Source organism: Lissotriton helveticus, chromosome 2_1 (assembly GCF_964261635.1).
Source record: "Lissotriton helveticus chromosome 2_1, aLisHel1.1, whole genome shotgun sequence".
Taxonomy (NCBI): Eukaryota; Metazoa; Chordata; class Amphibia; order Caudata; family Salamandridae; genus Lissotriton; species Lissotriton helveticus.
Genome location: NC_136059.1, coordinates 1,626,731,208 through 1,626,752,636, shown reverse-complemented (window position 1 = coordinate 1,626,752,636; position 21,429 = coordinate 1,626,731,208). Strand labels below are relative to the sequence as shown.

The following is a 21,429-nucleotide window of genomic DNA, read 5'->3' as shown; positions in this document are numbered from 1 at the left end:
TCTTGGACCAAAGGAAGGGTTCTCAGTGGTATATACAGAGAGAATTTCCATATCCAAAATGTTGGTCCTTCATGCACAATGTACCCAGCAATTGACCAAGACCCATTAGCCTATTCACACCATCCTAAGTGGTTTCTTAACAGTGCTCCGTCTTTTGTAGCAAAGGTCGGTGACAGTTTCTGACTAAAACCTTCATTTAGGTTTTTTGTTATTGAGTATTCTTTTTCGTAATTAGTTTACCAAATATCTATGAGTGCTCTGAATGTGATTCCAAAAGGCCATGGTTTGCACCATGTCATTTGTGTTCATATGTTGTGTAATGTTGATTTGTTAAAAATGCTGCTCAAAACTATATATATTTATACTGTGCCCTTGCTTTATAATGTAATGAAAGTACCTACGATATTTATATGTGTGTCCAAATTTGCAAATACTACCTATGCACCTCATGAGTGCAGTTGTTATAGTTACATTCTGACTACGAAACACACATACAACACATTTGGGGAGAGCGTGTGACCACTGTATGAAGAAAAAGAAAGACAGTGAAAAGGGTGCACAAATTGAGCACTCTAGTCATTAATACGCCATTCTGCTTGGAATTCGGGTGTTGTGCTTGTTCCAGATGTTCCAGAATCTAGTAGGGGGAGGTGTCTTCTATGTGTTACGTTACTATTTGTATGACTCTATGATTTCATGCTACACTATGACTCATCTGCTACACCAACTGGGAATAACACCAACTACATTATTCACCAGTGGGGACCAATGCTAGGGGGCACAGGTGGTGGAGCTGACCTGTATGACTTGGAACATCAGGTGGATTAATAACACACGTAAGGGCAAACAGGTACTCTCATATCTGACACGACATAGTATCAAAGTGGTGTTTCTGCAGCAACTTCATTTCTCTTCCCGGGACACCTGCACATAAGCCTCGCCATGGGAGGACAGTTCCTATTTCTCCTAATACAGCTCATATTCACGACGAATGTGCATTTTGTTACATAAGAGTATCTCCTTTACACATAAAGCCAGCTTTATAGATGACGCTGAGAGGTATATTATTGTCTCCTGCATGCTGGCGGAGAAGCGGTTGCCCCAAATGGGGACTCCCCTGGTTTCTATCATGAAATCTCTGCAATTGTGAGCCAGGTGGAGACTGACTTGGCGCTCTGAGGGTTGTGATCTGAACATGCCATATATACGTTGGTGAATTCCACGGGCTGTAATATCAGTGGTAAGCCCCAGGTTTTGCAAGTGTTTCAGTATATCGTTGACACCTTTACTCTGGCAGACACGTGGAGGCTAGGCAATGCCAAAATCTCATATGGTTTCGTACTTACCTAGGTCCTCTAGCCCCACTACAGACTCTGTGTTATGGATGTCCACACCCCTCCCCTCAGTCTAACAACATTGGAAACCACACTTAATTTGTTATATTTTTGGATTAGGGGGTGTAACCCCCCCGGCTGTATTTATTAAAATTAACAAAACAATTTTTAAAATATTAGATACAAAATGTACGCAGAAAGTACAGTTACATTGTTAGACAGATGTTGTTCCAAAGTGCTAAACTTAACACAGTCTAATACAGAAGACACTCCTACCGTAAATCTAACAATGCATGTATTTACTTTCTGCGTGTCCCATCTAGAGCCTACGGTAAAGTCAATGACTGGCAGCTCACCCCCAGTACTAGTGTACTACCAATACTACTCGGGGAGTAAGGTTGCGCAGGGGGTACAGCTTATCAGATACTTTCCCCCAGGCCCCACCTACGCCATGTGCCTTTTACTCCATAAACGGGGGCTGCAGACTTCTGCATATTGGCGCTTTGATGCGTGTGTGGGATGGCCCCAGGCCCAGTGGGAAGGATGACTCCCACAGCCCCTACACTCTGACAGCCTACTTACCAGCTGTCACTACCCCTGAAGTTAGATGGTGCTGACCGCGAAGGACCGAATACTATGCTTACCAATCATGACCTTACTACCTGACCAGAGACAGTACTAAAATACGACAATATTTAACTGTAATAGAAATTCAAACTTTACACTTGTATTTACACTTGAATACAAATTCGCATTTACTAACTTTGTTGCCTGAAAATGAAGATGGTTCAGAGACAACAAAAAAATTAACCACAGTGCACAATATAACACCTTGCAACTAACTCTGCCTTAGGGGATGGTGGATGGGCGAGATAAAAGCTTACGCACCCGCAGTGGCCCGGTGAAGTGCTCTTAGTAGGGAGCAAGAAGAAGAGACTGTTCTGCTCCTCACTTCTTCCTTATAAGGGGTGTTCCCCAGGCAGACCAGACCAGACCGGTCAGCCTGGGCGCAGGCTGTACGTGTGAGCCGGAAGCACCGAAGTGCTTCCGGTTCAAAAGAGGGGGGCAGTTCTCACTGGTTGTGGTGCAGGGGGGAGTGCCGTGTCATTGCTGACGCGACCTCCCCACCTTCTCTCCTATCAGGGACTAGTGCGACCGCCATAATGGAGGTGCACTCTATGCTTTCCCTAGCCTCTGCCAGACTATATGTTTGAATACACTCCCCATGATATCTAGACCCGTATAGACTTTTGGTTTCTGTCCGCTAATGCGGACCTATTGCTGACTTATGTAATGCATCGCCTATGTAACTGGTCGGACCATACGACGGTTAGGATAGTGCTATGGGTGCAATATGGGGAGGCTTGGTGAGACCCTGGCGCTTCCCTGACAATGCTCTCCATGACAGGAAATAGCCATTGCAAAGCGGCTGTTTCCCATTGTAATGGCACACGTGGTATTAGAATGTGTTGTATTGACGCATATTGTCCACAACATGGTAATTTGGTCAGAGCTATGTGACTCCATTGTGGAATATTTTGCACTTAATTGTGGATTGATAGCCACACAGTCCACCCTGTGGGAGGACTGTGAGACCTACATATGCGGAGTCTAGTTTGCCAAACATGTGGGAGTTCTTCGGGACATCCGCAACAGTTTAGGATGCATTGCAATGGAGTTACTGAGTATAGACCAAGAATCTGTGCGGCTATGGCATGAGACTTGCCTCCGCCATCAGTCGGTGCTGATGCACTAGTTTCAAACCTTGCAAACAGGGAGGTGGCATATCCCAGGAAATATGTACATGCATGGATATATTGAGGGCGAGAGAACAGGTCACATGGTGGTGCAGTTGTTAAGCTCTAACAGGCAAAGCGGCTTTGTGACAGAATTATTACTGAAGGAGGCGAGACGTGGTGGACAAGGCAAGCATAATGAGTGAGCTTATGCATTATTATCAGTGATTGCACACTACACGAGTGGAGGGAGACACTACTGCAATTACGTATGACCTCATCGAGATCGTGATGGTGTGGCTGACAGATGGCAAATGACAGTTCCTAGCTGACCCCATCTTGTGTAAAGAAATTACCCAGGCGCTAGACACTTTAGATGGCTCTAAAGACCTGAGGTTAGATGGTCTCACAAGCAGCTTTGACAATGCCTACAAACATGTTCTCTGCTGCACTTCCTAGGGGTTTATGTGGAGGCCTTTGAGACCGGGATTCTCCTGCCTACCCTTAAGGAGGCTGTGATAATGGTGCTGCTAAAACCCGTAAAAAGAGCAACATCTCTGCACGTGTTTCCACCTACTCTTGTTCCTCAATAATGATAATAAGATTCTAGCCAAAGTTATTGTTATGAGACTCGCGCTTCTGGTGGAACAAATCATATCACCAATACAAGCAGGCTTTGTTCCACACTGGCCCACTGCCCTGATACTGCTCACTGTCTCTGTGGTGCTGAACCGTATTTCCCCTGAAATCCCAGTGGCAGTTTCCCTTTTAGACGCAGGGAAGGCATTTGATTAGCCGGAAGGCCGCATTGACCAAGTGGTAGTCCTGTGTGACTTCCTAAACTTATGATGTGACCAGATTGAGAGTCAATGGTTCCCTCATCGCTCTATTTTCAGTGACTAGGGGGACCCATCAAGGATGCCTTCTATAGCCATTGCTTTTCATAATTGCCCTCGACTCTGGTCCGGCAGCTACACGAACAGCACCTACATCGAGGGCTGTGGTTCCGACATAGACCACTATTGGTCTCCATGTATGCAGATTATATTTTGCTTTTCATTAAAGACCCTGCCACAAACCTGCCACCCGTTATTCGATAAATCATTTGATTTGGGGTCCTGTTGGGCCTTTCCATTAATTGGGTCAAATTGGAGCTTTCTCACTCACTCACTCACTGATGCTATGAAACACTGTTTCTGGAATATCCCCTTTCCTGGTGTGAGGACTCTACTAAAAAGAGAGGCATCATATCGCATAAGCAAAAAGAGATGGTGATTTGCCTGGCCATAGATGAACTGACCACGCAAACTGAACGCTGAATCAAATAGCTGCTATCAATGGTAGGATGCCTTGCCATTATCAAAATCAGCGTCCTCCCCTGTTTTCTATATTTGTTCATGAACATACCTCTCCCTCTGACTAATTTTTTTGGGCACTGTGAAGAGCTTTCTGATCAGGCTGATATGGGTGGGCCACAGACCCAGAATCTGATGGTCCCATACAAGAGTAGGTGATTTGGTGTGCCAGATCTGCAGTATTTTCTGGCGGTGCAGTGTCACTTCTTGTACCACTGGTTTCATATGGATGCATGTCTGCCGTACTCAAAACCGGAAGGAGGCCAGCCCTGGCAGACTCTTCTCCCCTCTGACTTACCACTGGGCATCCTGGGAAACCGCTCTGATATCTAAACATTGTCCACTAACATCTGGGCAAAGCTTTGTCACTATCTGGGGAGTGGGTTACTTAATTCTCCAGCGTTCCCCCTGGCACATAACCCTTGGCTACCCCTAAACCAAGCATACACTACAACACACGGTCTAGGGGAAATCAGTCCCACGTGATTGCACAAGTGCCCGAAATGTGGAGCTGACAACGCAGACCTCACCTGGCCCTGCCTATTGTCCAATCCTACTGGAGGAAGATTCACAATCAGATCTCCATTATGACTGGTATCAACATCGAGCCTGATCCCTTACTTGCCTTACTGGGTTATGTCAAACTCATTCAGCCTGGTGCCTGGTGATTCACTGTTATTGCCCTGCTATTAGCTAAATGCCTGCTCGCTATATGCTGTGGTAGTAAGCTCTGTCCTGCTGATGGCGAGTTGTTCAAAGATATAACCTACTGCGACACGACTAGTGATGAGAATACCAAGTTACAATACCCCACGTCCAGACACAAGGATACCTGGTAGTCACTGTATGATTATTTACTGATATTGAACACGGATATCTCTGATTGAAATGCATGATAACCAAGTGAACTATATGTGATGCCCCAACCCCGTGGACTGTAGCAATACGCTCAGCACAGGGTCATTCCCGACCATGCCCATCAAGATGTGTCCACGTCCCCCCTTAACTGTTACCACATATTATTTCAAGTTCTCTGCATATTGCTACTCTGTTCTCCCTCCATGTATGTCTGACAGGACACTGTATGGCTGATGTATTATTGGTTTGGTTGCTTTATTATCTTTAAAAGTGAGAAGTAAAGATTTTTTTTTTAAAGAGCCTACCCCTTTACTATGTATGCCTAGAAAACTCTTTAAAACGGATCCTCACACACCTAATGAGCTGCCATGCTTCTTCATTCTGTCATCACATCAGCCCGACCGTGTGTTAGGGGATGGATGAGCTCACTGAAATACTTTGAATACACTTTGGAGGTCATAGTGAGCTCACGTTTGATGAGGTGGTCATCCTTGACAAAGAAAGCATCCTTATCAATGCCCCTATGACCTTTGATCCTACGCAGGCTTTATCTTAGTTACTGACCGTTTTATCACTATTAATTTATGTAACAAAGGTGTCTTATTACAGGGCACACCAGAGCCCCCCATCCACGAGTCAATGGCTACCCATGTTTGGGGAAAGCATGCAAAAGTATTGAAGAGATATATTCAAGAGAGATTAATATGTTACATCAAAAATGTGTGTGTTATTTGTGATTTTAATATCCTACAGTGAAATTCCAAGAATAAAAGATAGCGAAACTGTTAGCCGTGTCAGCTTTCAGATGTTCTTCCCCAAACTTTTTGCAGTGCTCCCACTGTTTTTACTGAATTCGTTTTTGTTGACTTTAGGACTCTGCACACGTTGCCACTGCTAATCAACACAAAAGCGCTTGTGCTTCCTTATTTAAACATGGTGAAATTCTTTCACACCCAATTGGTACATTTAATGAACTTGTACCAATTGTGCACATATGTGGTACTATGTGTACCCAGGACCTGTAAATTAAATGCAACTAGTGGGCCTGTAGCACTGATTGTGCCACCCCATTAAGTAGGCCTTTAAACCTGTCTTATGCCTGCCATTGCAGTCTGTCCGTGCAGTTTTAAACTACCATTTCTCCCAGGAAATATAGACCTTTTGCCAGGCCTACATCTTCCTGTTTAATACATGTCACCCCTAGGGTGGGCCCTAAACCGCCCATAGGGTAAAATAGTTGGAAATGTACTTTTAAGTTTTCCAAGTCCTCATAGTCAAAAACTCCTAAAATTTGTTTTTTTTACCAATAAGCGGCCTATGTCTCCCGTAGGATAACATTGGGTTACCTTATTACCTTTAATAAGTGAAGACTTTCAATTGGGAACAGGTAGGAATATTGACTTTGGTCTCTAAAGAATTAAAGACCCATCTCTACATTACACCTCTGGACCTGTGGAAGACTCAGAAGGACTATTGGCTGCTCTGCTTCAGAAAGGACTGCTACTCTGCTGCCCTTCTACCTGAATGATAAGGACTGGACCAGCATCTTGAACCCAGGACCTCCAAAATGACTGCAAGGGCTAGTTGACTGGCCTAATGATCAAAGCCTCTGGGACAGAAAAGGCTTCAACCACCTTGAACCCAGCCTCTGGACTTTTGCCCCCCAAGTGGTGCCACTGCTGCTGCATGACACATCCTCAATGCAATACTTCACATTGCAGCTCCTTGGACTTATGGCTGTGCAAAACATCCTCGATGCAGGACCTCATCTTTCAGTCCTGCAGCTACTCAGAACTGCTGCTGCACGAGACATCATTGACACAGGACTTCGCATCAAAACCATGAATCACCACGGCACAATGCATCCTTGACACAGGACCTGCCGATGTTTCGCAACCAGGATTTAAGGAACTTTGTTCAGCAGGCCTTACCGGCTCCCTGTAGCCAGCCCACGCTCTATTGCAGTCGACCTGAAGTTGTAGTTTTGTCCCGGTCCGGCGCGACCAGATAACCACTGTCAGGAGGTTGAGAAAGCTCTGAGGGCCTTGAGAGAGGCTCACCATATGCTGGCAATAGGGGAGGACCAGGAAGAAGAGGAGGTATGGTAGGGCACGAGGAGGACCTGGACACAGTTCTTTAGCTGTAAACCCCAGAGGGGGAAGACAACTTGTCTCCTGGAATGGAGCTCCCTGCCAGGGCAACGAGTGTTGTCTCTTCCCAAAGCCTGTCCCCAAAGGTGGTGGCCTCTATTTCTGCTGAAATAACGATATCAAAGTAATGTCAGTCAAATCCTGTAAAATGTTCTTCTCCACTCTCCCCTCCCCAGCCCCTATCGAACATGCCTTTTCTTCCACAATAAATTGTTCCAAGTTTTCTTTGGCTGCTGCTGGAGTGTGAAATGTGATGCTGGTGTTTGATTTTGGATGCTAGTTCTGCTCCGAAAGTGCACATTGGGATTTAATGATCTTATTCGAAATTTCATCATTGAACGCCACTCACACGTCAGTGCAGACAGAGGCAAGCAGCCCCACTTACAAAGCACTGGGCTGGTGCAAAGACAGGCTTCTTACTAAGCTGCCGGAGAACCCTTCCATCATCCTGTGGGAGCAGTAATCCGCCTCTGCTCAGGGGAACAGAAGCCACAGCACTGCCTGGAGATGCAGGAGTCAAACAGTGGGTCACAGAGGCTGTAGGGGGTTTCCCAAGGTCTCCCCTAGCTTTCACATCTGTACTTCGAGCAGCAGATCCTTCAGCGTGACTCAGGCTGCACACACTCACCATTACTACTATAGCTCACCATGTCTGTTGGCAAAACCACTTAAATGAAGTAAAGGAAGAAGAAGAAATAAAAAATCAGTTTATGCTGATTTGGAGGATTGATCGTGGTTATCAGGTGAGGGGCTGGATGGCTAAACTGTTCCATAATATACTGCCATTGGCTGAAAAGACGCCTGCCCTGGACTAAACAGTCTGTCTGATCTGGAAGAGACCACCCCACTCTACAGGAATCAACAAGCTCCACTGATCTGGTAGCAATCAACCGGCAGTGTGAGAACCGGTTTCAAAACATACTGAGCTGTAGACCGTGGTCCCTCTTGTTTCCAGCTATCAGCTATTTCTCTGAATATGGGTTTCTAGTAGGGTGAGACAACACTGGTAACGCCGCTACATGTCCAAGTATGTTTAATTATTTTTAAATTGGGGTGATTTACTTATTTACATTTTTTTTTACTTAGTTTAAATGAGAGTCTTCAGGTGTAGTAGTATATTTAGATTATTTTAGATGCGCTGCCGATCTGGCAGATTTTCGTCCTTTTACAATGTTCGTCGATTTTGAAGTAAATTTATGTTAATTAATTGGTTACTTTTATGGTGTTAGTTTAATTAATTACAACTTTCTATTGGTCTTTGTTGTTGTAGTTTAATTTTATTGGTTGGTCTGTGTGATTATTTTGGCAGTTATAATTTTATTTCTTATATGTTATATGTATTTATTCAGAAGTATGTTTTATTTTATGTATTTATATTTTATTATGTTTTATAATATAGTTAGAATTTGTATTTTTATATATGTTATATATATATTTTAAATATGTTGTAAATAAGGATCCTCGCCTATAGAGGCGAGGATCCTTGGTTCTATTTTGAAAGTGAAGGGCAGCAATAGTGGGTTACATGGGGAGCATTTTAATAGATCTCTAAAGAATTTTATTTAGAATAGAAGGGTGCTTGACCAAAGTTGTTTTTTTACAGATTGGGAAACTTTTGGAGTTGGAGAAATTTCGGTTTGGATTAGGAATTCATGGATCAAGGATGAAACTTCATAAATTGATTTCTGAGGTGAGAGGCTTGAAACTTTAGAATTCGGGATGCAATATGGGCATTGAGGGTCTTGTGATAAGTAAGGTTTTATTAAAACAGGTGCCTTACCCAAATTTGTGTTTTTTCACACATTGTATATACACTTTGTGAAAGAGCTATTGCGTCATATATTTGGAATTCTTGGATTAGGAAATATATTCCTAAATAAGTTTGGATACTCACTTTATGAGAGGTATGTTGTGCATTCTTTAAACAAGTTTTGATTGGGGTGTCAGGGTCCAAATGAGATATATGAAAAACAACTGACATCAATGTAGGAGCATGATAAAACAAGTTGTCTTGGGAATGTTTATTGTTTATGAAATCAGGGAGGTGCGGTGTTAAGCAAAATATAAATCATATATATGGTTTATCACTAATGTTTGAAGAATTATATGTAAATTACGTGTGAAGTATGTTATATAGGCAGATCTTTCCTGGACTATAGTTTGTTAAATAAGCAGGTTTCCTGATATGATTGAGTTTATGTATAAAATGTGAACGAGGGATAGCATGTAATACAATCGTTAGGTTTTATTATGTGAAACGCTTTTGGTGGATCTAAGTATGCATTGATTCTCATATCATGTGTTTTTTCTTTACACTCCTGATGATGTCCCATTGGGGACGAAACGCGTAGGCTGTTCAATCGATTGATTGTCTTGTCATTTTCTTTTTTGAGAAGCATTGGAAAAATGAAAAACATTTGCTAATAAAGGCCTGGATATAAAGGAAGCTTGCATTGGGATTGGATCATTATTGGACTACAATAATTTATTGTTGATTGATGTTACAAGAGTGCGCTCCTTCTTTAAAGCAATATTTTTCAATGATCGTGGTCTTGATGGTGGGCCACAAGAAGTTGAGCATTCATTAAGAAACATTGTCAGTATTGTTTACACTGAAAATATTCACCAGTGCACACTACGTGGAGACCCTCATCGTTGTATTGGTATTTAGCTTGAATTAGTGTTGGCCTCAATTTGATTAGGTAGAGTATTGCTAGGTATTGTCTGCCATATGTGCCCAGAGGGGCCTGAATGTTGACATGCTGGTTGTGGTGTGGAGTAACAAATAGAAATGCCAGTGCTGCCACTAATCTTTGTCCTTATTCCAAAGAAAGACAGAATAAAACAAGTCCTTCTTAACCACTCTTTCCATTTGAATTAATCTATGGATGAGTGTCGGTGTGTAACAGGATGTGTAGGTGTATGAGTACATATGATGAGTGAGTACATGTATGAGTGACTATATAGTACTGTTGCCGAATGAGTGGATGTGTATGTAGATGGTGGAATTACTGAACAGGTTGTTGTAACTGGTATTGGTATCTTCATTTTTTTGAAAATTTTAGTTTCTATTTTTGAATGTGTTTAGCAAAGGTTATATTACGCTGAGAGGAGGTCTGCCACTCTTTCACAAGGATGATGTAATCAGTGATATCATTTGAGATGTCATCAGTGATGTCATGAGCGATGTCACTGACCATGTCATGAGTGATGTACTATGTGACGTCATCAGCAGTGCATTGCGGGCGCGTGAGTTATAGTTAGCTGAACTAACTATAACGGGGGAATTTCAATGGTTTTGTATGAGTGAAATGTTCAGCTAACTATAACATGTGTGAAACCTATGGTTTTTTCCGTGAATTTCCAAGGTTTTTTTAAATGCTAGGTCCTAACTATAACGTGGCTGTAACCTATTGTTTTTTCAGTGAATTTCTAAGGTTTTTTTAAATGCTAATTCCTAACTATAATGTGGCTGAAACCTATGTTTTTTTCAGTGAATTTCAAAGGTTTTGTAAATGATAATTTTTAAATGTATTAATTGTTATATATTTTTTATACTGATTTACTACATTTTTTAAAGTATTTAATTTTAGATATTTAATTTTTTTAATTACTTTACATATTCTTAATATAAATTGAAAAAAAGTTTTAAAAATATTGAAATTGTAATATATATATATTTTTTTATATATATTTTATATAGCAGGCAATGGTTAGCCTATGGAAGGAAATTCAAGTTACTGTAAGTATGGTTAGAATTACTTTTCAGGATCAGTAGTGGGCTGAAAGATGCAGCACTGAGGTCTCTCCTGATAACAGGTGAGTAAATCGGAATTCATAGTTCGGCGGATTTTAGAGGAATATTTGTACGTTTCAAAAATAGACACTTAGAAACTTTTCTGGTGAAAACCACACAATAGATTCCTTTGAAAGGAAATCCAAGTTACTGGTAAGTACGCTTAGATTTACTTTTCAGGGTCCATACTGGGCTCAAAGATGCAGCACTGACGTCTCTCATGATAACAGGTGAGTAAATCGGAATTCGTAGTTCCGCTGATTTTAGAGGAATATTGTGCTCAATAGTGAAGGAAGGAGACGGGGCCTGAGGTAACGTGTGCAAACACGCCCTGTGGCGTGTTGTAGGTTGGGGAATTAATTCCTCTTCAATCCTGAGGTCCCCTGTGAGCCATCTAGCCCACTAGGTACCTCCAGTATGCGCCAGGGATCTGCGTTGCAGAGAGGTGTTCAGAGGGCACGCACCCTTTTTAAAACACTCTGCAACGCAGCTCCGTGGCTCTTACTGGAGGTACCTGTTGGACTAGTTGGCCCCTAGGGGACCTGTGGATTGAAGAGGAATTAATTCCCCAACTTAAAACGTGCCACAGGGCATGTTTGCACACATCACCTCAAGCCCCGCCCCCTACCTTCACCACTGTACAAACGCGCCCCGTAGCGCGTTCTAAGTTGGGGGATTAAGTCCCCTTGCATACTGGGGGTCCCTGGGGGCCAACTAGCCCACCAGGAACCTCCGGTATGCGCCAGGGGGATGCGTTGCCGAGAGGTGTAAAAAGGGGCGTAGCCTCATTACAACTCACTGCAATGCAGCCCCCTGGCGTGTTTTCAGAGGGGGAACTAATTCTCCCTGCATACTGGGGGTCCCTGGGGGCCAACTAGCCCACCAGGAACCTCCAGTATGCGCAAAGGGGGCTGCGTTGCAGAGAGGTGTACTGAGGCCACGCCCCTTTTTACACCTCTCTGCAACGCAGCCCCCTGGCGGGTTTGCAGAGGGGGAACTAATTTCCCTTGCATACTGGGGGTCCCTGGGGGCCAACTAGCCCACCAGAAACCTCCAGTATGCGCCAGGGGGCTGCGTTGCAGAGAGTTGTAATGAGACCACGCCCCTTTTTACAACACTCTGCAACGCAGCTCTGTGATGCTTACTGGAGGTACCTGGTGGGCTAGTTGGCCCCCAGGGACCCCCAGTATTCAAGGGGAAATACTTCCTCCTCTGCAAACGCGCCAGGGAATGTGTTTTCACAGTGGTGCAGAGAGGGGCGGGGCTTGAGGTGACGGATTGCACCACTCTGCAAACGCGTCCCCTGGCGTGTTTGCAGAGGGGGAAGTAATTCCCCTTGAATACTGGGGGTCCCTGGGTGCCAACTAGCCCACCAGGAACCTCCAGTATGCACCAGGGGGCTGCGTTGCAGAGAGGTGTAAAAAGGGGCGTGGCCTCATTACACCTCCCTGAAACGCAGCCCCTGACGCATACTGGAGGTTCCTGGTGGGCTAGTTGGTCCCCAGGGACCCCCAGTATTCAAGGGGAATTAGTACCCCCTCTGCAAACGCGCCAGGGGGCGCGTTTGCAGAGTGGTGCAATCTGTCATTTGTTTTTATCGTCAGAGTACGGGTACCCTACGCGTATCCTGCAAGGACCCCCTAAGCAGGCCTAGGGGGTCAGGGTGTTTCTACCCTGACCCCTTTTCGTGTTTCTTTTTCTGTTTTCTTGTGCCTCGGTTCTACCGAGGCACAGGATGGCTGCCAACACTTCCTGGATTGGAATGTTGACAGACAGTTTACAGCCAATTAGCATGCAGCTCGTGCTCGTAATGGTATGCGTACTGTCCTCGGATAGGTAGGCGTACGGTACAACTTCGCAAATATATCTATGATTTTACGTTTGATATTGTAAGGAACTACTGAACGGATTTACACCATTTAACAAAAAGCGTAATCTGCAAAACAAACTCTACCTTTTTGCCAAACTTGGTGTATTTCCGTTCAGCAGTTCGGGCTGTAGCCTCACTTAAAGGTCCCTATGGAAAATTGCATGGGGAAATGCATTTTGGGACCCCATGTTTTTTCTTGGCCCCCGCTTCACCAATCACCCCTAAACTTTCAGGGAGGGAGCAGAACTGAGCAGGCCATCTTCTTGGAGAATTTCACGAAGATTCGTCAATCGGCGGCAAAGTTATTCCAAATAGAATGTTATGGATTTCCTATGGAAACTAGGTCCTAAATATAACTACCTACTGGTGACCGCCTGTAGGTAAGGCACCGCGAATCTTTCGGTACACGAAGAGCTAGGGATGCCATATTTAGGTGACACTTTTGCCCTACGCCCATTAACTTGCTGGCTGAAACTGTGGTTAAATCAGGATATTCCACTGACTCACGTGATTTTGAGCGATTATTTGACCCAGGACAAGGCAATGGCTTCCCCTTGGATAAAATATGTGAAATCCTGCTTTGTCAAGCTTCGCCGTTTGGAATTGTTTGAACAACCTAGCAAGATTGTAAAGGGGGATCTGGAGGTAATTAAACTGGACTTCCTTTTGGATAGGAAGACCCAGAGGGAAGAAGTTGAACTCCAGAAACAAAGTGTAAGAAAGTTTGTTATGCTGAAAACATGTGATGCTGCAGAGCCATATCTGATGGGTACACTGACCACTCATGAAAAGTTCCTGTTAACAAGGTTCAGGTTAAATCTTTTTCATCATCTGCTGATCAGACCTAAAACTGATGTTTTTAACAAATTGGCAGCTCCCTGTGGCTGCGACGGAGAGTCTCAACAGGATATGCTGCATTTTATATTTTTATGTAGATTTTATGAATACCCACGCAGGCGCTATCTGGTCTCTCTTTTAAAAAAACGTAATTTTACTCAGATCAGACCGGCCCTAATGCACTTACAGCTTTTGCATAATGACAGTATTCTCCATATTACTGAATTTTTAAAATTGACTGTTAGCTTAAGAAATTGTCTGGACATGTAATGGCCCTATGAGATGAATGCACTAGTCACTTTTTCTTCCGTTTTAAAGCTGTTACTGCACTTTCTCATCTTGGCACTTTATCTGATATACGTTAACAATGAATGTGTTTTAAATTGTTTTTAATGTATATGTACTTTTATGGTTTGTGTAAAACCGAATAAAGTTTGTTGACTATGACTATATATATATAGAATATGAATCTTTTCCTTAGGTTCCAACTGCACAATAAAGCTTTATAACCTGCTTCCGAGGGCACTAAAAGTTGTTATAGTGCCTGAACCCGAGTTATAGGCCAGAGCAGCAGATGAGGGCCTTTAACTTTAATGAGGCAAAGGGCCTTTAACAACCGGTATAGTCCAAGGCAGAAGGGCTTTGAGGCTATTAGAATATTCCACCCACTTTGGGTAGAATGTTCTAAATTAAAAAGGCAGAAACAGAAAGGCAAACATTGGACTGTTGGATCAGAAGGCCTGCACCACTCATTATTAGCTCAGAGCCACTCCACTGTCATCAATGGAGCTCCTAACATCCCAATGTTCTAATGATAGATTACCAAACTTCCATCTGTAATTGCTTAAAGATAATGGAGTAATGCTGCAACGGTATCAGGATAATCAAGGAAGAAAATTATTTGAGAAGGTGCGTGCCATATTATAGCCTTATAGCCCGCGGCAGCGGGCTATACCGGCTATTAAAGGTCTGCTACCACTTTAAAGGCTGAGCCGAAAGCAAGGGACTTTAACAAGGTAGCTGGACTTTAATAGCCAGTATAGCCCTGCTAGGAAGGGCTATAAGGCTATTAGCACATTCTGCCACTAGAAGGCAGAATGTTCTAACAAATAAAACAAAGGCCTCTCGAGGGAATTTAAATCCCCTCAAGCTCCGAGAGGCCTTTGTAAGACACTGGAATGTGGCTCTGCGGGCCTTTACCGGCCTGTAGAAGCAGGAAGCACTCCATTGTCTTCAATGGAGCTCCCAACATTCCAATGTTCTAATTGTGCCTATGTAGACAATGGTATTCAAGTCAAACGTGTTCTGCAAACAAAACAGTAACATCTATTGTAGCTTTGAATTGTGTGCCCTGCGTCGATCTTCTAGAAAAAAATCATGTACATGGAAATAGAAGTCTCACACGTACACATGAACAATACCTTCATTTAGCGAGCCGAATTCTGTGTAGAATGCGCCTATGAGCTTCTTGTAGCCGACTTGAGAATTAATGGATGACTTGAGGGCCTCACCCCAAACTTCAGTGCCTCCTGGCTTCATATGAGAAATTACCATCTCGTAGACTCCTGGAGGAAGACAATCAGTTGGTACAAAGCTGACCGTCATCATCCATGACAACATACCAAATGCAACTCATTTCAATAAAAAATTTGTGCATGCCCCATGTGAGCACTAATTATTAAATCAGTTTACACGTGATTGTACATGGCGACTCCAACACTTCACCAGCCGTATAGCAAACACACATGGGCCTATTGCAAAAAAAGGGCAATGGAAGGGCTGATCCTAATGCTGTACCGAGTGCCCTGGTGGAGAGTGCAAGTGCAGAACACAGGAGTGTCAGAAACTGCATGCTTTCAAGTCAAAAATCACTTTATTCGATTATTTAAAACCATAAAAGCATGTTAGAAAATACCCATCACATTTCTAAACTAAAATGTTTTACATAAAATCAATCATAATTAAAACATAATCCCAAGTCTGAATATACATATACCGCTATAAAATACAAACAATATAAAACATTTCATACACAATGTGTTAATGTATTAGTATAGCTTTATTTCGATACGGTACATATCATAAAAGCAGTACAAAAAGTAAAATCATTACAAAGATGCATAATATAAGATACCGTAGGGAATCATGATAAGAACAATAATACATAAAATACACATTTAAGCTATCCTTACAAATATTTGCACTAGTATCTAAAACAGGTCATAAAAAAAGGGCATTACTGGATCAATAGCTTTCTTACAGATCTTATGCGCCATGCCCAGCCAAGAAATTTTGCCATGCAGCATGCAAAGAATGGGCGGGCATCAGAGCGTAGTATACATAGGGCTTCTAGGTGTGATCTTGTTCCCAGACTTCTGCACAAGGGCTTTAGCCATTTCAATCTAGGAGCTGCATAGACACTACACTCAAACAGAAGGTGGGCGACAGACTCAACCCTTGAGTCGCAAAACGGACAAAACGGGACCGTTTGAAAAGGAGGATTCCAGGAGGAAGTAAACAATCCTAAGGGGAGAACACCCACCCTAAATTTGAAGTAAAGTGATCTATCTCCAGAGCTGTGGATTAGGTCCAAATAAGGTTCCCTGAAGGGGAGATCTTTGACTAGTAAAAACTGGGCAACAGATTTGCAAAGGTTGGGATTACGCATTCTGTTATTTTTTACCCATAACCAGTAGGCGTTCTTTAGAAACAGCTTGGGCGGTGCTGTTTTATTGGCCCAAGCATCTCACAATCCCAGCTCATAGAGCAATCGTTTTACCTCCCTGAACCAGGGTATCTTATTACAACCTGGGAGAGACAACAGATCTTTCAGGGCGTCAGCGTAACTACACAATTCTGGGACATTCCATACCCGGGACCAAAGTAACAGGGGGCGTAATTTTGCTTGCTCACAAATTGGGCGGGTACCTGCATCCAACAAGAGAGGGATTGTAGGAGTGCTGTGGGGTAGCCTCATCAGATCTTTATGGAAATTGTTTTCCATATGGGCCAAAGTATCGACTCTCTGCGTACCCCACAGTTCGGCGCCATATAAAGCTGCGCTTACAACCCTTGCTCTGTAGATATCTAGCACTGCCCCGATTGGTTTCAGCGAGGAGGCTCGTTGTTCCTTGAGCAAGACACCCGTGACCCTTTTATGAGTCAGAAACACCTTATGATGGTGTGCCTTCCAACTCATTGAGTCACACAGACGTATTCCCAAGTAGTCAAATTCTTTGACTCTCTCCAGGGGGGTGGAGTCTAAAACAGGCGGGGCGACGGATTTCTTAGGGGGATTAAGGACAAGGAATTTGGTCTTGCTTATATTTATAGCTAAACCCCTGCTGTCACAGAAGGATTTGAAGCTAGAAACCAATTTCTGAATGCCTGCTGGAGATTTCGAGATCAGGAGGGTGTCGTCCGCAAACAGGAGCGTTGGGACCTTTCTGCCCGCCAGAGTAGGTGCATCCGCAGGATGTTGCAGCAGATGCTCCACCACTCCGTTGACATATAAAGAAAACAGAGTGGGGGCAAGCACACACCCCTGGCGGACGCCCCTGTCCACTGGGATGCGAGATGTTTTTTCTCCCTGGACACCCCACCTGATCTGGGCGAAATTGCCTTCATGAAATTTTTTAAGCAAGAACAACAGGTAGGTGGGTAACCCTAAACCATCGAGGACATTCCATAGTAGTTCCCGCGGGACCAGGTCGAAGGCCGTTCTCAAGTCTATAAAGACTAGATATAACGTACCCCCTCCCAGCACCACCACCTTCCAGTATATCATTAGAAGGCGGAATGTTTGCTCGATGGTGCCTGTCCCAGTTCTAAAACCTGCCTGAAAATCAGACAGGATCTTTCCCTCATCGGCCCACTGCAGGATCCTACCCAGAACAACTTTCCCCGCAACCTTCTGGGTTGAATCCAGCAGACTTATAGGGCGATAGTTTGCTGGGTCGTCCCTGCTGCCTTTCTTAAAGATAGGCACAACTTCTGCACCCCTCCAGGAGTCAGGAAAAGATCCCCCTAGCAGAGCCTCATTTAAGAGTGAAGCGATTAATCTGCTCCACACTGCTGGGTAGGATTTAAGTAGGTCCCCTGGGATCCCATCAGGGCCTGGAGCCTTATTGGGGACAATGCCCCTAATAGCCCCTTCAACTTCCTGACTAGTGAAAGGGAAGTCTATAGGAAGAGAATTAGCCGTTATAATGGACAAGGATCCCGGACATGGAGGAGACAAGTCCAATGCAGCAGAATAAAGCTTGGAGAAATGGGCAAACCAAGCGTCACCCGGAATATTGCAGGTTATTTGCTGGTCAATGGGCTTGTTCCTTGTTCTTAAGAGATCCCAGAACCCTTTGGAATCCTTCAAGGTACTAGCTTCGGTTAGGTCACACCAGAAATGGTAATCATAAGCCTCCTTTGCCTCAGCCACTATTTTTTTGTAGGATTTCCTCGCAGAACTAATGGCGACCTGGTCCCTACTCTTTACTGCAGCGATAAGCTCCCCCTTAGCAATACGACACTTAGGAGAGTACCAATTATCTCTAGCATTGGAATCACTTTTGGAACCCACCCTGGGCTTAGTATATTGAATAATAAACAGTTTACTCAATGATACTATGGTCTCTATGAAAAGTGGTAAGACTTTTGTGCTTGCTGGGCTTAAAGCATCAAGCCGAGGCTCCACCACTGACAAGATGGACCCGGCTTGCGCCAACCTAGCCTCATCTGCTTTAACTTTTGCCCACTTCAAACGCCTACCACAATTAGACGGAACAACTTCATGGGATGACTTCCAAATGTGAACTTGCTTGTACTTCTTGGTTTGCCAAATGGGAGAAAGGGTTAAGCAAAGAGGGTTGTGGTCACTATCGCAAGATGCTACAACCTCCATATCTAGGTGGAAGGACCAGAGATTGTAATTCAAGATGATAAAATCGATTCTGGAGGAATGGCCCGGTCTGTTATAAGTGTGAGCACCCATAAGGTCCGATTTTGAACGTCCATTCACTGATCTCAAATTATGCTCCAAACAGAGTGCATTGATGTCTATCGCACTTTGTGTCCATTTGGGGATCGGGTCAAGGGACAGGGTCGGGATACCCCTTCTTGCATCTTCCTCAAAGGAATCCAAAATATCTTCCTTTGCCAATGGTTCAAAACAACAGTTAAAGTCGCCTGCAAGGAGAATATAGGAGTCGATTTTGCAAGCAGCTAAGTCGTTGCTAAGACCTGTCTGGGGTAGGCTTGATATCCCGCTCCTGGCGCCCCTCAGATATAGGTTGAAAACCTCTAACATCTTGCCCCCCTGGCAATATATTGAGATCCTCTGCAAGTCGGGAGAGTGGGTGGACCTATGGCTCACTTTTAGACCCAAAGCAATTCTAACCCATATTAAAAGGCCTCCAGACGGGCGACCCTTTGAACCCCTTTGTTGGAGAGCTGGGACAAAATAGGTGGTAAATCCTACTCTATGCTTTGGATCCACGGTCCAGGTTTCTTGCAAAATACAAATGTCAAATGGCTCTATGAACACTTTCCATTCGGGATTATCAAAGTTCCGATTTAGCCCTGCCACATTCCAGCTTACAATCTTTAACGGGGGTACAGCTATGGTTGGTTGGCTGGCAGAGTAAGCAAATGCAGGTGAAATAGGCACAGCCACTGGGGGTAACCTATCAAGGGGCTCATCTTGGGAAATTTTGTGGAAGGTTGTAGGGACCATAATTCCCTCAGGCTGGATTCCTACAGATGATGTGGCCTGTATAGGGGCCTTTGGTAGGGTATGCGAGGGTTCCAACTGGACATCCCTACCTTGTGGACTAAAGGCTTCCAATTCAGTCAGCTCGGCTAGATCTGCACTACTCTTAGCTATCAAACCCCCCTCAGAAATAGAGCTATATGGTGTTCGAACCTGGCCAAAAGGATGTGCAATTACTGAGGATTCAATGCCTACACAAAGGGACCCGGGACGCCCATGGGTTGGCAAAGATGGTGCATTGCCTGCTGTGTGGGAACCAGAGTGCCTGGGGAGTCAATCTACTTCCTCCAGGCCTCCGAATCTATTTGAGATTGGGAAACCATTCCAATGTAAAAGGGGATCCACTTGATGGTTAAAACGGTTTCTCCTAGGTTGGTGGTGGACTAGTGACCAATTGTTCATCTGGTTATACATGGGTTGTGGGGGATAGAAGAAGGACAAGGATTTCGGAATGACAGAGGACCCTTCACTGCAGGGCCACGAACATATGTGCTGAGCCGTGTACGGGTCATCGAAGGTTATAACTATACAATCCCCCGCGTTCGTTTTCCTGGTTGGGCCCACCCAGGAAGTTCTGCGCACCATCAGAACTTTACTTCTGCGGCCATTGGGAATAGGTCTATTGACGTTAAGCCAATGCATTATTTTATTTTTCAAGGACCGGTGATCCTCGTATTGGCCATTGCTGATCTGTGGAACCCCCATCAGCACAACTACAAAATCATTTGCTTCCGGGGGGAGGTCAATATAGCCCCCTCTAAAGTTATTCTTAACCTGGAAGTCCCGGCTGGGCGGTATAGTTGCCTTGCCAGGTTGGAGTTTTGGGGTTAGCCCAGCTTTAGTATTAACAGGTAGGTGGGTTGGAGCCCACTTCGGGGCCTTAGGGATTGTAACAGTAGGCATTTGGTCCACCTTCACAGTCCTCGGTTTAGGGACCGGGCGTGCAGTGGTAGGTGTAATGGGCAGGCTTTGGTATGTTTTTGCTGTGGGAGCTGGAGAAATAGCATCAGCTACAGGGAGGCCCTGATTCTCAAGACTTCTCAAACCGAGAGTGGCCAGAGCAATAATGCTCTTTTCCATCTCAAGTAAGTTATTTTCGATTCGTGAAAGTCTGAGATCTAGAGGGGAAAGAAGCTTTTTAAGGGATTCCCATACCAAATCTATAAATTCCCTATCGTTGTTGCCCAAACCATCTGTCTGTAAACCTTCAGTTACTGGGGTGGTAGCGGGTGATTGCTCGATGATTGTCCCCACCCCAACTCCCTCCAGTGGTGGCTGCATCCCCAATGGCCGGACAACTTTGGTGGTAGGTGTTGAGCCTTTCGTCGGTGTCAGGTGTTGTGGCACCGCGATTTTCGCCTTCTTCCGTGCATAAGCGGAACGAGGGCGAGGCTTCCGGTTTGGTTGGATAGCACTAGGGGCATTGCATAAGCGGAACGAGGGCGAGGCTTCCGGTTTGGTTGGATAGCACTAGGGGCGTTAATGATACATGAAAGGATCTAATTACCTAATCCTACTCGCTCGCTGTTTCCTTTTTTTTTCTTTAATCTAACGGCTGCCACTAAAAAGTTTGCAATGCTGAAGGTTTACCAAGGGCTATTCAACATCGGCAAATATATGAGCGCTGGTCTAGACTGCATGCTATCACACCCTCTAGCAGGCACAGATGCATACTACTGCTCCCGCTGTGCACCGTACTGACAAGGGGCAATCAAGGACTGGACTTGTT

At 44.4% G+C, this 21,429-nt stretch overlaps 1 protein-coding gene across 2 annotated transcripts in view; it reads right to left on the bottom strand.

The window, feature by feature from the left end:
- Positions 1-21,429, bottom strand: part of LOC144818811 (protein NipSnap homolog 3A-like) — a 350,954-nt gene that overhangs the window by 87,281 nt on the left and 242,244 nt on the right. The window contains exon 4 of one of the 2 annotated variants that reach the window (XM_078676581.1): positions 15,358-15,501. The exons of the other annotated variant lie outside the window; for it this stretch is intronic. Coding sequence (XP_078532707.1) covers positions 15,358-15,501 — 144 coding nt within the window. The remainder of the gene's footprint in view (positions 1-15,357; positions 15,502-21,429) is intronic. 2 annotated transcript variants of the gene reach the window in all.